General features: G+C 44.7%; 1 protein-coding gene across 5 annotated transcripts; it reads left to right on the top strand.

Annotated features, from left to right (window-relative positions):
• Positions 1-462: 462 nt before the first annotated feature.
• Positions 463-16,646, top strand: cant1b (calcium activated nucleotidase 1b). 5 transcript variants are annotated; one of them, XM_071389701.1, is made up of 6 exons: positions 463-633; positions 8,665-9,155; positions 11,001-11,127; positions 14,063-14,203; positions 15,163-15,366; positions 15,604-16,646. In XM_071389701.1, exons 2-6 carry the CDS (start codon positions 8,715-8,717, stop codon positions 15,972-15,974), a joined length of 1,284 nt encoding a protein of 427 aa, XP_071245802.1. In that variant the 5' UTR covers positions 463-633; positions 8,665-8,714; the 3' UTR covers positions 15,975-16,646. The 5 variants fall into 5 exon arrangements, with proteins under 5 accessions (XP_071245802.1, XP_071245801.1, XP_071245800.1 ...); XM_071389700.1 differs by having other exon boundaries at positions 463-662; XM_071389699.1 differs by lacking the exon at positions 463-633 and adding an exon at positions 1,168-1,339.
• Positions 16,647-16,710: the final 64 nt, after the last annotated feature.

Genomic DNA, 16,710 nt, shown 5'->3' with positions numbered 1-16,710 from the left:
GGGAAAACTGTGGTTGCAAGGGAAGGAGTCTAGGCTTTTCATAACCATCATATGAAACGTTATAAATAGGATCATTGTTTTTGGGGAACATAAGGGATATTGTGTTCGACCAGCCTTCTGACACCGATTCATCAGAGAAAATCGCGCTCTAGAAACAACGCGTTGTTCTAGAACGTTATTTTAATTATAACACAGCAGCAGTTCTATTCGTTTCGTTCGGAGTTTTTAGGAAAATATTATTTATCTCTGAACTGTACTGTACCCACTTGTATGGACTGTACAGGTTACCCGAGAAGGTCAGGGCCAATGTGTTCAACTCAGCGCGACGGACAGAATATTTTAAGCAAACGCTGGGTCAAGCGACGCGGAAAGGAACGGACCAATCAGGAAGCTCGTTGGAATGCGTCGGGTAGGCGGTGCGGCGGCGGCTGTGCGTCGTCATGCGCGGCAAGTTGGCAGAGTTTCCAGAGTTCATTCCGCTCGCGCCAGGGAAGCAGCGACAAGGCGGAAGTAGAGCTGGCTGCCTCAACTCTCTTCCAGCGATGGAGCAGGGGGAGTAGGGACCGAGAACCACCGCATTAACCTCCTCCAAACAGTCGCTACGGGGCGACGTGGATACCTCCCTCTCACCCAGTGAGTACGGTCTGTCTAAAGTATACCCAGTAAGTACGCTCTGTCTAAAGTATACAAAGCCAGGCATAATAAAGTAACGGATAATTTCAACTGACAAGCAGTCTGGAGGCGGATTTATCAAAGCTAGCCCCTAATGCTAAAGTTTTTTTATACAAGCTAGCTAGGCGCTTGCTAAAAGTGGAATATATTTTCCGAAATTATTTCCGACCTTCTCTGACTTTTTCCAAGTTAACATTGATTGACAGTCATTCACCTAGCTTTTGACGTAGCTCCTACATGTATCATAGTTAGACCTTGATCATGACTCTGTTCCATTACTTTACACATATGAGTAACGTTAATTGGACGAAGGCGTCTACGGTGGAGGTTTGTTAATAAGAGCCCAGACGTTCGGTCTGAACATTAACACGCATCGATGCGGTACGGTTTTGGAATCATAACCTTATCGTTCATATAAGCGAGACATACTTTTCTCAAAACAAAAGGTTAAATTGAAACACACCTTTTATAGGGTTAGGGTTGGTGTTCCCACAAGGTCATATCTCCATGTTACAGCTGTTTACGGAAGACCGACGGAAGCATGCGACATGCTAATTATCTCGCATGCTCCGAACACCTGTGTGTAACAGAAGGCCGCCAGAAACATGTTGTCACTGAAAGATACTGTCAGCTGCGACTGTGATGAAGCCGGTTAAAACAGCATGCAGTAAGTGTATATTGTATGTGTTTTGCATTTGTGAAATTATTTTGTGATATGAAAGTAGAGGGCTTTATGTTTCTAGAACCATATCGCAAGCGATAATCGTTTCACGTTTAGATGGAGTATGTGGCTGTTTTGGCTGCAGAGATGGTCTACCTCTGGAAATAGCATAAGGTCCTTGGACCTTAAGGAGTGAAGGTATCAAAGCTAACTAGTAGCCAGATCAGTCAGTCTGCTAGTTTGACAGTCATTCGTTTTGCCCCAAGATTACTGGGGTGTAATCATTACACCGATTCTATAGCAAAACGTTTAGTCTCTTGCAAAAGTTTTGCAACAGAAACCCTTTACTCTATAGAGATAGATGACTCATCTTTGTATCTGTTGAGTTATAGTGTCTGTGACAGAATGGGCAGTGCCATTGAAGCGAAAGCTATCTCCATTTTAAAGTACAGTAAAACCTCAATTAATAGGGTAGCCGGGTGTATATTTGCTTGACATTTGTTGACTGTTTTTGTGCTTGCAAGTTGGCCCTCAATGACAATGTCCATGTTAACATTTTATATCCATGATGAGTCTTCTATCGATCTATGGTTTACTCCAAACGGAAAACTCGAACAAGAGTTTGTATTGGACAAATTTGGGTAGGTAGGTCCATTCCTGTTTAGTTCCTTTTTCTCTGTTTGCTTCCGTTTGGTTCTTAAACAGTTTCCATAATGAATACACCCCTTGTAGTCTGGCTAGATTTCTGACTCCACCTCTCTTCCTGTCTTCGTGGCCATGATGTCTTGTTGGAGGGGACCTAGCTATATCAGGGGTGTCAAACTCTTTCAATAGAGTTTATGCAGGTTTTGTTGTTTCCTTTTAATGTTTCCGATTCAAGATGTAGACGACCAGGTGAGGGGAGTTCCTAACTAATCAATGGCCTTAATTGATCAAGGTCGCAGTTGTAAATGAGAACTTGTTCTCAACTAGCCTACCTGGTTAAATAAAAACATTTGAAAAATCAAATACAAGGGAGGAGCGAAAACCATTAGACACTCGGCCCTCCATGGAATGAGTTTGATCTGGTAGTGCACTATATAGGGAATAGTGTGCCATTCGAGACATATCCATTGTTTTATAACAGCCTATTAGCGAGTGATTATATCACCATAACAACAGTGGTGGTTTTGCCTCTTATGTGTTGTTTACTTATGGGTTAACGTTTTGTTATTTTGTGCTCCAGTCAATCAAACATTGTTACCTCATTTACCTGTATTAGGTTACATCACCTGGTTGCATCACAAATGACACCTTATTCCCTATGTAGTGCTCTACTTTTGAACAGGGCACTATGGTAAAGTAGTGTACTATATAGGGAATAGGGTTCCATTTGGGACACACTTGGTTTGGAGTTTTTTCTTTTTCTCCGTCATTATTGCACAGTTCTACCTTTCCTCTCACTGACTAGAGAGAGGGGGATACAGGGACGGACGGAGAGAGAGAGGGACGGAGAGAGGGAGTGATAGAGGGAGGGATGCAAAGACAGAGAGAGGGAGGGACGGACGGAGAGAGGGATAAAAGGAGAGAGAGAGGAAGAGATGGAAATCACTTGCTGGATGAGCGGGTGGCATAGAGGATAGGGGGCTGGAGAAAGGAATGCGAGCAAGTGAATGAGAGGAATATGCCTGTTGCTGAGCGCTCAGGAAGGAGGAGGAGGAGAAATGGTGAATAACGGAACACAGCTGGATCTGAGAGAGGAAGAGATCAATAGTTGTCACAGCTGGTTTCTGTGGCACGCAGGTTTGGGTTGACATGCAGTGTGAGGGCGGTGATTTGGTGAGTGACTGCTTGAGTGAGAGAAAGTGAGAGTGTGTTTGTGTTAGAGGCACATGGTTTTGATAGGAGAGACCAGTGTTAGTCTCTTGTGGTCGGCTACCTCAGTAAGTCTTCACAGACTGGCTGATAACCTCATGATGATACATCCTACTCTCCTTACCTACACAGCTAACCTGTTGACATCTCTTTCTTTTTTAAACCTTTATTTAACTATGCAAGTCATTTAAGAACAAATTCTTATTTACAATGACGGCCTACTCCGACCAAACACTTACGGCGCTGGGCCAATTGTGCGCCGACTCCCAATCACAGCCGGATGTGATACAGCCTGGAATAGAACCAGGGTCTGTAGTGACGCCTCTAGCACTGAGATGCAGTTCCTTAGACCGCTGCACCACTCAGGAGCCCCTAACTGAAGTGGAACAGAACCAGTGTTTATGTAACAGTTCTTCTTTCCAAAATGGCACCCTATTCCCTACATAGTGCACTGCTTTTCAACCCTATGGTGCCTGGTCAAAATAAGTGCCTTAAACAGGAAATATGGTACCGTTTTGGACACATCCTACAGTGTTTAGTAATCATTTAGTCTCTCCTAGACCAGAGGCAGATAGCATCAAGGGAGACGCCACTCCACAGCAGTTGGTTCCCCTTACAGAGACAATGTGTGTTTCCCAGGGGTCAAATACTATTTAAAATCATTTCAAATACATCTGGGCTTGATTGAGCTTGCCGGGCACAGTGGAACCAATAGAATAGTTGCAAGCAGTCAAACTCCACCCATCTGGGACTCCAACATGCTAGAGAGCAAACGCTAAAAGTCTTTGAAAGATTTCAAATAGTATTTGAACCCTGGTACGTATTCTACAGTATTGTAGTGTCTAGCCCTTGTTGCCTGTCTTGTAGCATTGCGTGACTCAGTAGTACAAGTGGGTGGGTGCATAACTGTGACAGAGGAACAACGGAACTAGTACCTACTTGTCTCTACCTTTTTTAAAGTCTGTTGCCCCTGGCAACCATGATGCAAGACATGCAGAGAACGGGTCATCTTGTCTGTACCACACACTAGAGGTCGACCGATTATGATTTTTCAACGCCGATACCGATTATTGGAGGACCAAAAAAAGCCGATGCCGATTTCAATATAAAAACCTTATTTTTTGTTGTTGTTGTAATAATGGCAATTACAACAATACTGAATGAACACTTATTTTAACTTAATATAATACATCAATAAAATCAATTTAGCCTCAAATAAATAATGAAACATGTTCAATTTGGTTTAAATAATTGAACATAATTGAAAAGTGTTGGAGAAGAAAGTAAAAGTGCAATATGTGCCATGTAAGAAAGCTAACGTTTAAGTTCCTTGCTCAGAACATGAGAACATATGAAAGCTGGTGGTTCCTTTTAACATGAGTCTTCAATATTCCCAGGTAAGAAGTTTTAGGTTGTAGTTATTATAGGAATTATAGGACTATTTCTCTCTATACGATTTGTATTTCATATACCTTTGACTACATTTTACATTTAAGTCATTTAGCAGACGCTCTTATCCAGAGCGACTTACAAATTGGAAAGTTCATACATATTCATCCTGGTCCCCCCGTGGGGAATGAACCCACAACCCTGGCGTTGCAAGCGCCATGCTCTACCAACTGAGCCACACGGGACTATTGGATGTTCTTATAGGCACTTTAGTATTGCCAGTGTAACAGTATAGCTTCCATCCCTCTCCTCACCGCTACCTGGGCTCGAACCAGGAACACATCGACAACAGCCACCCTCGAAGCAGCATTACCCATGCAGAGCAAGGGGAACAACTACCCCAAGTCTCAGAGCGAGTGACGTTTGAAACTCTATTAGCGCGCACCCCGCTAACTAGCTAGCCATTTCACATCGGTTACACCAGCCTAATCTCAGGAGTTGATAGGCTTGAAGACATAAACAGCGCAATGCTTGAAGCATTGCGAAGAGCTGCTGGCAAAACGCACGAAAGTGCTGTTTGAATGAATGCTTACGAGCTTGCTGGTGCCTACCATCGCTCAGACTGCTCTATCAAATCATAGACTTAATTATAACATAATAACACACAGAAATACGAGCCTTAGGTCATTAATATGGTCGAATCCAGAAACTATCATCTCGAAAACAAAACGTTTATTCTTTCAGTGAAATACAGAACCGTTCTGTATTTTATCTAACGGGTGGCATAAGTCTAAATATTCCCGTTACATTGCACAACCTTCAATGTTATGTCATAATTACGTAAAATTCTGGCAAATTAGTTTGCAATGAGCCAGGCGGCCCAAACTGTTGCATGTACCCTGACTCTGCGTGCAATGAACGCAAGAGAAGTGACACAATTTCACCTGGTTAATATTGCCTGCTCCCTAGGAGAGGGGGTGACCTTGATAATTTATTGTTAAAACGAGAGGCTGCCTGGATCTTTAACTTAAAGACCCTTGCTCCCTTCGGTCTCAACGTAGACTTTGATCTGAACCCATTCTTGTGATTATTGTGACTTTGCAATTGTAATTGTTTGTAAGCTTGTGTAGTCTAAAATGAATCTATGATCGTATGCTATCCATTTGTTTTTTGTATGCTGCTCTTTGTATGCCATTTTAATATTTGAGAATGAACCAATGATATTAGGCCACTCTTGGCCATGATTACAGACACCTGTGTGTCTTTTGACACTATATAATCGAGTCATCCCGCAGTGTTTGTGATTATACCCTGATGAAGACAGCTTGGCTGTCGAAACGTTGGTAATTACATTTTTGCATCTGAGCTCCTTGAGTGTGCGGCTCTCCTTTATTTTTAATATTGCCTGCTAACCTGGATTTCTTTTAGCTAAATATGCAGGTTTAAAAATATATACTTCTGTGTATTGATTTTAAGAAAGGCATTGATGTTTATGGTTAGGTACACGTTGGAGCAACGACAGTCCTTTTTCGCGAATGCGCACTGCATCGATTATATGCAACGCAGGACACGCTAGATAAACTAATATCATCAACCATGTGTAGTTATAACTAGTGATTATAATTGATTGATTGTTTTTTATAAGATAAGTTTAATGCTAGCTAGCAACTTACCTTGGCTTCTTACTGCATTCGCGTAACAGGCGGGCTCCTCGTGAGGCAGGTGGTTAGAGCGTTGGACTAGTTAACCGTAAGGTTGCAAGATTGAATCCCTGAGCTGACAAGGTAAAAATCAGTCGTTCTGCCCCTGAACAAGGCAGTTAACCCACCGTTCCTAGGCAGTCATTGAAAATAAGAATGTGTTCTTAACTGACTTGCCTAGTTAAATATAAAGGTGTAAAAAAAACGACAAAATCGGCATCCAGAATTACCGATTTCCGATTGTTATGAAAACTTGAATTCGGCCCTTCCGATTAATCGGTCGACCTCTACCACACACACACACACACACACACACACACACACACACACACACAGCCCTCTCCAGTTTCAACTGGAAGACACCTGTTCCCTCTCCTCCACCCAGCCATGGCACCCTATTCTCTACATAGAGCCTTAAGGGACCATGTCAACAGTAGTACACTACATACAGAATGGGTGTTTAGGTACCACACCTGTGTTCAGGTAGGGGGAAGTTGCCCCTATACGCTGTTGTGTTGGGTCAGTTTGGCATTTTCCCTACTTCTAGTTAAAGATGGGACTGGGGTAGGTGAAGCTGACTCTAGATCTGTATCTAGTGGTAAACGACACCTAGAAGAGCTGGTAGCCCAGGGTCATATTCATTAGTGCAAACTTGTTGCAACAGGAAATGTTACGCAAAAAAAAACGGACATTCTTTCTTATTGGATAAGTTCAGTTTCTGTCTGTTTTCTTTTGTTTAGTGTCTAGTGAATACGACCCAGTCCTGGGGAGCCTTGTTCAGTCACTAGCTGGTCTAGTGAATACGACCCAGTCCTGGGGAGCCTTGTTCAGTCACTAGCTGGTCTAGTGAATACGACCCAGTCCTGGGGAGCCTTGTTCAGTCACTAGCTGGTTTAGTGTCTAGTGAATACGACCCAGTCCTGGGGAGCCTTGTTCAGTCACTAGCTGGTTTCTATCTAATTTGCTGACAGATCTTCATGCAAATATTTAAACAAATCTGCATAAAGAAACATTTTTGCATTTTCCCAACAGTGGGGTTTCCTTCAAACAGACTTGTTGTGGTTAAAAGTCAGTGCATGATGACTTGGTGAACAAAATGTACTTTTAAACGTTTTATTTGGTACATGAAAACTTAAAGTTCAATGTGTTTCCATCACATTTTCACCTCCATGTGTTCTCTAGCCACAGCTGTCACATGCAGTGTGGTTAGGCTACCTACATTATGATGTTATTATGGATACGAGCAAGAGGATTTTTTATTAGTTAAGCATCAATCATGTCACCAGAATAAGACCCTCAATATTTATTGAAAGGAGCATCAAGCTCATCACTGTGTACTTTCACCACCCTGTGAAGTTCATCATGACTTATTTCATCTGTAGCCTAATAAACTGCATGCTGTCCTGAGTCATAGTGGGAGGCCCACACACACCATCTCATCACGTGACTCCATGTTTACTTCCATATGCTGGATAATAAACCAATATTTGCTGATAAAGGCATGTCCACCACCATCTCTCGCATAATACATTTTACAGGCTGCAGTATAACAATAAACAGTGGACAATATAATGTTCAGCACCAGGCTGCAGTATAATAATAAACAATATAATGTTCAGCACCAGGCTGCAGTATAACAATAAACAGTGGACAATATAATGTTCAGCACCAGGCTGCAGTATAATAATAAACAGTGGACAATATAATGTTCAGCACCAGGCTGCAGTATAACAATAAACAATATAATGTTCAGCACCAGGCTGCAGTATAACAATAAACAGTGGACAATATAGTGTTCAGCACCAGGCTGCAGTATAATAATAAACAGTGGACAATATAATGTTCAGCACCAGGCTGCAGTATAACAATAAACAGTGGACAATATAATGTTCAGCACCAGGCTGCAGTATAATAATAAACAATATAGTGTTCAGCACCAGGCTGCAGTATAATAATAAACAGTGGACAATATAATGTTCAGCACCAGGCTGCAGTATAACAATAAACAATACAGTGTTCAGCACCAGGCTGCAGTATAACAATAAACAATATAGTGTTCAGCACCAGGCTGCAGTATAATAATAAACAGTGGACAATATAATGTTCAGCACCAGGCTGCAGTATAACAATAAACAATACAGTGTTCAGCACCAGGCTGCAGTATAACAATAAACAATACAGTGTTCAGCACCAGGCTGCAGTATAATAATAAACAGTGGACAATATAATGAATGAACATTTGCTCTTTTCCTCTTCCCTTTTCCACTCCTTTTCTTTTTCCAATTCTCTTTCCCCTTTTACCCCCTGCATCTCTGGCTTTTTTTGCTCTGTCCATCTCTCACTCACTCACCCGTCCTTTCTTTCCCTCCCCCATGTCCATTATCTCAGGGTATAATTCAGAGCCGGAACGTGGTGGTGGTCCTGATGATTCCAGTTCCATGAATTCCCTGCGGATCTCCGTTCGAGGCCTTCCCGCCCTGGCCTTCATGGCCTGCGCTGCCTCCGACCCCCGCTTCCGCCTAAAATGGAGGGCCATCACCGTGGCAACGCTCCTCGCCCTCACCCTGCTGCTCTACCTGCACCAGACGACGGGGGTCGGGACTGGCGGCAATGACTTCTTCGGCGGCGTCTCCTCTGACCGCCTCCATCACCACGGTAACGGGGCGCAAAGCTGGTGGACGAACAATGACAAGGAAGTAAACAATAATGGTAACCGTCAACCGGTGGCTGCAGTGGGATCCAACGGCGGCGTCAAATCGAAGAATAAACACTACAACGACACATATCCTCTCAGCCCGCCGGAGAGGATTGTGTCCGGGAGCATCCGGTACCGTATTGGGGTGATCGCCGACTTGGACACGGCCTCAAGGAGCACCAAGGTATTTAAATCATGCTTAAAAACCCACATTTCTGCTTTATCCGTAATTAGACTGTTTATGTTTTTTTCATTTATTACATTTTATATAAAACATGTTTTATTTTTTTATTATAAATCTCCCCAATTTCGTGGTATCCAATTGGTAGTTACAGTCTTGTCTCATCGCTGCAACTCCCGTACGGACTCGGGAGAGGCGAAGGCCGAGAGCCGTGTGCCCTCCGAAACACGACCCAGCCAAGCCGCACTGCTTCTTGACACAATGCCCGCTTAACCCGGAAGCACCAATGTGTCGGCGGAAACACCTTACACCTGGCGACAGTGTCAGTGTGTACTGCGCCCGGCCGCCACAGGATTCGCTAGTGTGCGATGGGACAAGGACATCCCTGCCGGCCAAACCCTCCCCTAACCCGGACGACGCTGGGCAAATTGTGCGCAGCCCCATGGGCCGGCTGCGACTGAGCCTGGACTCGAACCCAGGATCTCTATTGGCACAGCTAGCAGTGTGATGCAGAGCCTTAGACCACAGCTAGCAGTGTGATGCAGAGCCTTAGACCACAGCTAGCAGTGTGATGCAGAGCCTTAGACCACAGCTAGCAGTGTGATGCAGAGCCTTAGACCACAGCTAGCAGTGTGATGCAGAGCCTTAGACCACAGCTAGCAGTGTGATGCAGAGCCTTAGACCACAGCTAGCAGTGTGATGCAGAGCCTTAGACCACAGCTAGCAGTGTGATGCAGAGCCTTAGACCACAGCTAGCGGTGTGATGCAGAGCCTTAGACCACAGCTAGCAGTGTGATGCAGTGCCTTAGACCACAGCTAGCAGTGTGATGCAGTGCCTTAGACCACAGCTAGCAGTGTGATGCAGTGCCTTAGACCACAGCTAGCAGTGTGATGCAGTGCCTTAGACCACAGCTAGCAGTGTGATGCAGAGCCTTAGACCACAGCTAGCAGTGTGATGCAGTGCCTTAGACCACAGCTAGCAGTGTGATGCAGTGCCTTAGACCACAGCTAGCAGTGTGATGCAGAGCCTTAGACCACAGCTAGCAGTGTGATGCAGAGCCTTAGACCACAGCTAGCAGTGTGATGCAGAGCCTTAGACCACAGCTAGCAGTGTGATGCAGAGCCTTAGACCACAGCTAGCAGTGCGATGCAGAGCCTTAGACCACAGCTAGCAGTGTGATGCAGAGCCTTAGACCACAGCTAGCAGTGCGATGCAGAGCCTTAGACCACAGCTAGCAGTGTGATGCAGAGCCTTAGACCACAGCTAGCAGTGTGATGCAGAGCCTTAGACCACAGCTAGCAGTGTGATGCAGAGCCTTAGACCACAGCTAGCAGTGTGATGCAGAGCCTTAGACCACAGCTAGCAGTGTGATGCAGAGCCTTAGACCACAGCTAGCAGTGTGATGCAGTGCCTTAGACCACAGCTAGCAGTGTGATGCAGTGCCTTAGACCACAGCTAGCAGTGTGATGCAGAGCCTTAGACCACAGCTAGCAGTGTGATGCAGAGCCTTAGACCACAGCTAGCAGTGTGATGCAGTGCCTTAGACCACAGCTAGCAGTGTGATGCAGTGCCTTAGACCACAGCTCCACTCGGGAGGCCCGTGTGTTTATGTTCTTTTATTCATCAGTTTGCTTTATTTCTTTTAACTGTTTTACTCTGAAGCGTGTGGTGGTTTTAAGTGTACTCAAAAGAAAATGTGATTGGATTTGATGTTAATTCAACAAGCTTATTTTATTTTAAGGAGCAGATGTGTTTAGCTACGTCAGGGATTAATACAGTATTTCTTAATTTATCTTATGTTATTTTATCTTAAGAGAAATTGTTTATTCTACTCCTATGTCCTGTAGGGTCAGACGTGGTTCAGCGTCATGCGGAGGGGCCACCTGGTGGTGTCTGAGAGTGGGGACAGAGTGGAGGTGGAGTGGGACGCAGACAGCCTGACCCTGGAGAGCCACCTGGCTGAGAAGGGACGAGGTGGTTTTAATTACTGTGGTTCCATCTATAATGGCACTCTCTTCCCTATTTAGTGCACCACTCGGTAGTGCAGTATACAGCGAATAGGGTGCCATTTGGGACTCGAACCGTGTTGTACCATTTATTCAAATGCCTTAAAAGCTTTTTTTTATATCAGCATTTGTCACAAACTGCTTTTAAAGCTGGGGCGACCCGACCAAATTCACATAGAAATGCGTGTTATAGATCTGTAGTTCTCATTGAAAGCAAGTCTAAGAAGTGGTAGGTCTGTCCTATGTGCGCTATTTCTGTACTTCCTGTTCTTAAGTTTTAGGTTCTCTACACTATACCTGCGTTTTGTCACAACTATTAGAATTGTAGCAACCAGGAAATGGCTGAGTGATTTCTGCATAGTGCGTCTTCACTGTAACCCGGCCTAGACCCCAAAGACTAAGCAGAAGAGGAGCATGGTTTAAACCAGGGGTTCTCAAACCTCTCCTCAGGGACCCCCAAGTCGTTCCATGTGTTTGATCTATTCCAGAGCTAGCACACCTGATTCAACTTGTCAACTAATCATCAAACCGTCAACTAGGTGAATCAGGTGAGCTAGTTCTACAATGGAATTGTGAAACGTCCGAGGTTCCACGAGGAGAGGTTTGAAAGCCACTGGTTTAAACCACTGTGTTGTGTTCTCTGCCTGGCTGCCAGACCACTCTGATTCTGCTCTCTTGCCAACTCCTTATGTAAGGAGTGGCTAGAGGGCAGAGACGGACTGGCAGCCAGGCTAGTATCACATAACAGTAGTTGGAATGTGTTCTCCTTCTGTCATATGAGAAGTATAAATCTTCAGAAAGTATTCATACTCCGTGACTTATTTCACATTTTATTGTGTTACAGCCTGAATTCAACATAGCTTTAATATATGTTTTTCCTCTCACCCATCTACACACAATACCCCGTAATGACAAAGTGAAAACATTTATTGAAAATGAAATCCAGAAATATCTTATTTACTTAAGTATTCACACCCTTGAGTCAATACATGTTAGAATAATATTTGGCAGCGATTACAGCTGTGAGTGTTTCTGGGAAAGTTTCTAAGAGCTGTGCACAATCTTTGCCTTCTTAATTAAAAAAATATTCAAGCTCTGTCAAATTGGTTGTTGAGCATTGCTAGACAACCAAGTCTTGCCATCGATTTTTAAGTAGATTTAATTCAAAACTGTAACTCGGCCACTCAGGAACATTAACTGTCTTCTTGGTAAGCAACTCCAGTGTAGATTTGGCCTTGTGTTTTAGGTTATTGTCCTGCTGAAAGGTGAATTAATCTGCCAGTGTCTGTTGGAAAGCAGACTGAACCAGGTTTTCCTCTAGGATGTTGCCTGTGCTTAGCTCTATTCCGTTTCTGGTTTATCCTGAAAAACAACTCTGCCCTTAACAATTACACGCATGCCCATAACATGATGCAGACACCACTATGCTTAAAAATATGGAGAGTGGTACTCAGTAATGTGTTGTATTGGATTTGCCCCAAACATAACACTTTGTATTCAGGACAAAAAGTTAATTGCTTTGCCACATTTTCAGCAGGATTACTTGTTTAGTGCGTTGTTGCAAACAGGATGCATGTTTTGGAATATTTTTTATCCTGTACAGCCTTCCTTCTTTCCACTCTGTCAATTAGGTTAGTAATGTGGATGTTGTTCAACAATGTTGTTGATCCATCCTCAGTTTTCTCCTATCACAGCCATTCAACTCTTTAACTGTTTAAGTCACCATTGGCCTCATTGTGAAATCCGTGAGCGGTTTCCTTCCTCTCCTGAGTTAGGAAGGACGCCTGTATCTTTGTAGTGACTAGGTGTATTGATACACCATCCAAAATGTAACTAATAACTTCACCATGCTCAAAGGGATATTCAATGTCTGCTTTTTATGTGTTCCCATCTACCAATAGGTGCCCTTCTTTGCAAGGCATTGGAAAACCTCCCAGGTCTTTGTGGTCGAATCTCTGTTATAAATCCACTGCTCGACTGAGGGACCTTACAGATAATTGTATGTGTGGGGTACAGAGGAGCGGCAGGTAGCCTAGTGGTTAGAGCGTTGGGCCAGTAACCGAAAGGTTGCTAGATCGAATCCCCCAGCTGACAAGGCAAAAATCTGTCGTTCTGCCCCTGAACACTGTTACTAGGCCGTCATTGTATATAAGAATTTGTTCTTAACTGACTTGCCTAGTTAAATAAAGGTTCAATAAATATAAAAAAAGGTAAATAAAAGATGAGGTAGTCATTCAAAAATCATGTTAAAGACTATTATTGCACACAGAGTGAGTTCATGCAACTTATGTGACTTGTTAAGCACATTTGTATCTCTGAACTTAAGGCTTGCCATAACAAAGGGGTTGAATACTTATTGACTCAAGACATTTCAGCTTTTTATTAATTAGTAAAAATGTCTAAAAACATTATTCCACTTTGACATTATGAGATATTTGTTTTGTCACTGGCCTACACACATCTCAATTTAATACATTTTAAATTCAGGCTGTAACACAACAACATATGGAAAAAGTTAAGGAGTGTGAATACTTTCTGTACTTAATATTAATGAAGACTGCGCTGGGTGCATCATACCGACCGACTGATGATCGTATTGACCGACTGATGATCGTATTGACCGACTGATGATCGTATTGACCGACTGATGATCGTATTGACCGACTGATGATCGTATTGACCGACTGATGATCGTATTGACCGACTGATGATCGTATTGACCGACTGATGATCGTACTGACCGACTGATCATCGTACTGACCGACTGATCATCGTACTGACCGACTGATCATCGTACTGACCGACTGATCATTGTATTGACCGACTGATCATTGTATTGACCGACTGATCATCGTATTGACCGACTGATGATCGTATTGACTGACTGATCATTGTACCCTCAGGTATGGAGCTGTCGGAGTTAGTTGCGTTCAACGGTCACCTGTACAGTGTGGACGACCGTACAGGAGTTGTCTACAGGATAGAGGGGAACCAGGCGGTACCCTGGGTTATACTGACTGATGGAGACGGGTCTGTCTCAAAAGGTCAGTGTGTGTGTGTGGGGGGAGCTCAAAACAGAGTGGCTGGCCCTGAAGGATGAGTGTCTGTACGTGGGGGGGTCTGGGTAAAGAGTGGATCACCAGGACCATACTGTAATAACCTCTAACCCTTGACCTCTGTGTAGGGTTCAAGGCGGAGTGGCTGGCGGTGAAGGATGAGTGCCTCTACGTGGGGGGTCTGGGTAAAGAGTGGATCACCAGGACCATACTGTAATAACCTCTAACCCTTGACCTCTGTGTAGGGTTCAAGGCGGAGTGGCTGGCGGTGAAGGATGAGTGCCTCTACGTGGGGGGTCTGGGTAAAGAGTGGATCACCAGGACCATACTGTAATAACCTCTAACCCTTGACCTCTGTGTAGGGTTCAAGGCGGAGTGGCTGGCGGTGAAGGATGAGTGCCTCTACGTGGGGGGTCTGGGTAAAGAGTGGATCACCAGGACCATACTGTAATAACCTCTAACCCTTGACCTCTGTGTAGGGTTCAAGGCGGAGTGGCTGGCGGTGAAGGATGAGTGCCTCTACGTGGGGGGTCTGGGTAAAGAGTGGATCACCAGGACCATACTGTAATAACCTCTAACCCTTGACCTCTGTGTAGGGTTCAAGGCGGAGTGGCTGGCGGTGAAGGATGAGTGCCTCTACGTGGGGGGTCTGGGTAAAGAGTGGATCACCAGGACCATACTGTAATAACCTCTAACCCTTGACCTCTGTGTAGGGTTCAAGGCGGAGTGGCTGGCGGTGAAGGATGAGTGCCTCTACGTGGGGGGTCTGGGTAAAGAGTGGATCACCAGGACCATACTGTAATAACCTCTAACCCTTGACCTCTGTGTAGGGTTCAAGGCGGAGTGGCTGGCGGTGAAGGATGAGTGCCTCTACGTGGGGGGTCTGGGTAAAGAGTGGATCACCAGGACCATACTGTAATAACCTCTAACCCTTGACCTCTGTGTAGGGTTCAAGGCGGAGTGGCTGGCGGTGAAGGATGAGTGCCTCTACGTGGGGGGTCTGGGTAAAGAGTGGACGACCACTACCGGAGAGTTCATCAACGACAACCCACAATGGATCAAGGTGGTGGGTTACCGCGGCGACGTGGAACACGAGAACTGGGTACCGCGTTACAACGCCCTGCGCAGCGCAGCCGGGATTCAACCGCCAGGTGAGGGGCGGAGTCTAATACACCTGTCTTTAATCTTCTTGGTTCCTGGAAGAATGTATGACTCTCTCTGTTCCTCTGAAGATGTCACTTTCTATTCTCTTTCTCCGAGGCGACCTGATGCACCAAGTCAGTTGTGTGGAAAAACACTCCCTCGATCATCTCACCATCTCTGTCAACTGGGTTAATCTCACACTTTCTCTTTCATATATATCCCCTTTCTCTCTTTCTCCCGTCCAGGTTACCTGATCCATGAGTCTGCGGCGTGGTCCGACCGCCTCCAGCGCTGGTTCTTCCTCCCCCGCCGCGCCAGCTCCGAACGCTACGATGAGATCGCCGACGAGCGCCGCGCCACCAACCTCCTCCTCTCCTGCCCCTCGGACTTCCGCGACATCACCGTGGGGCACGCTGGACCCCTCCACCCAACGCACGGTTTCTCCTCGTTCAAGTTCGTACCGGACACCGACGATCAGATCGTACTAGCGTTGAAGTCGGAGGAGGACGCGGGGAAGATAGCGACGTATATCCTGGCGTTTACGTTAGACGGGAGGATGTTACTGCCAGAGACGAAGATAGGAGACCTGAAGTATGAAGGACTGGAGTTTATTTAAAATGAAGGGATGGGGAGATCCTTAGGAGAGACTGGAGAGGGTTGGTTGTTAGAACTTAGAAACAACACCTACCTGTGACCTGACACACCTGTGAAGTAGTGTGATGAGGTAGGAGAACTCTGTTCCAGGAAGGGTTAAGGTCCCAGTTATCACCAACAAGGTTGTCCAGAAAAATCCAGAAAAACTTCCTGCCCCCAAAGGAGTCTGGGTAATGTAGTCCACCAAGTCTGGGTTTAAACAGGCAGCCCAATTCTGAGGTTTTTACCAATCACATCAGATCTGACTGGTCAAAATAATTGGCTGCATATCTAAACGCAGCCGAAGAAGAAAAACTGACGCTCACAGGAACAAAAATACTAAAATTGACAGGGTTGTGTTCAGTAGGCACAAATCGTAAAGAAACGTTTTAAAACTGAGCATTAATTACCTGAAGTTGTTCAATAAGGCCAGTAATTTTGGGGGTTTTCTGTAAAAAAAAAATTTTTACGTTTGTGCCTTCTGAAGAGGACCCTTGTTTAAACTAACACACAAATGCAAAACTTAGATGACGTTGGGTTGTCAACATTTGCCATATGTTGAACAGACTACTGAATAAGATGCATGATCTTCTTACACCAGCTGTTATGTTAATAACTTGTTTTCTCTCTTAAAACAGAACACCTCAGATTCAAATGGTCATTCTGGTTCTTGATCAGAGTTGGTTGAATAATGACCAGCTTACCACAGAAAACATGTC

Source organism: Salvelinus alpinus, chromosome 2, assembly GCF_045679555.1.
Source record: "Salvelinus alpinus chromosome 2, SLU_Salpinus.1, whole genome shotgun sequence".
Lineage (NCBI taxonomy): Eukaryota > Metazoa > Chordata > Actinopteri > Salmoniformes > Salmonidae > Salvelinus > Salvelinus alpinus.
The sequence above is the reverse complement of the archived record's forward strand: the minus strand, read 5'-3'. Positions and strand labels throughout refer to the sequence as shown.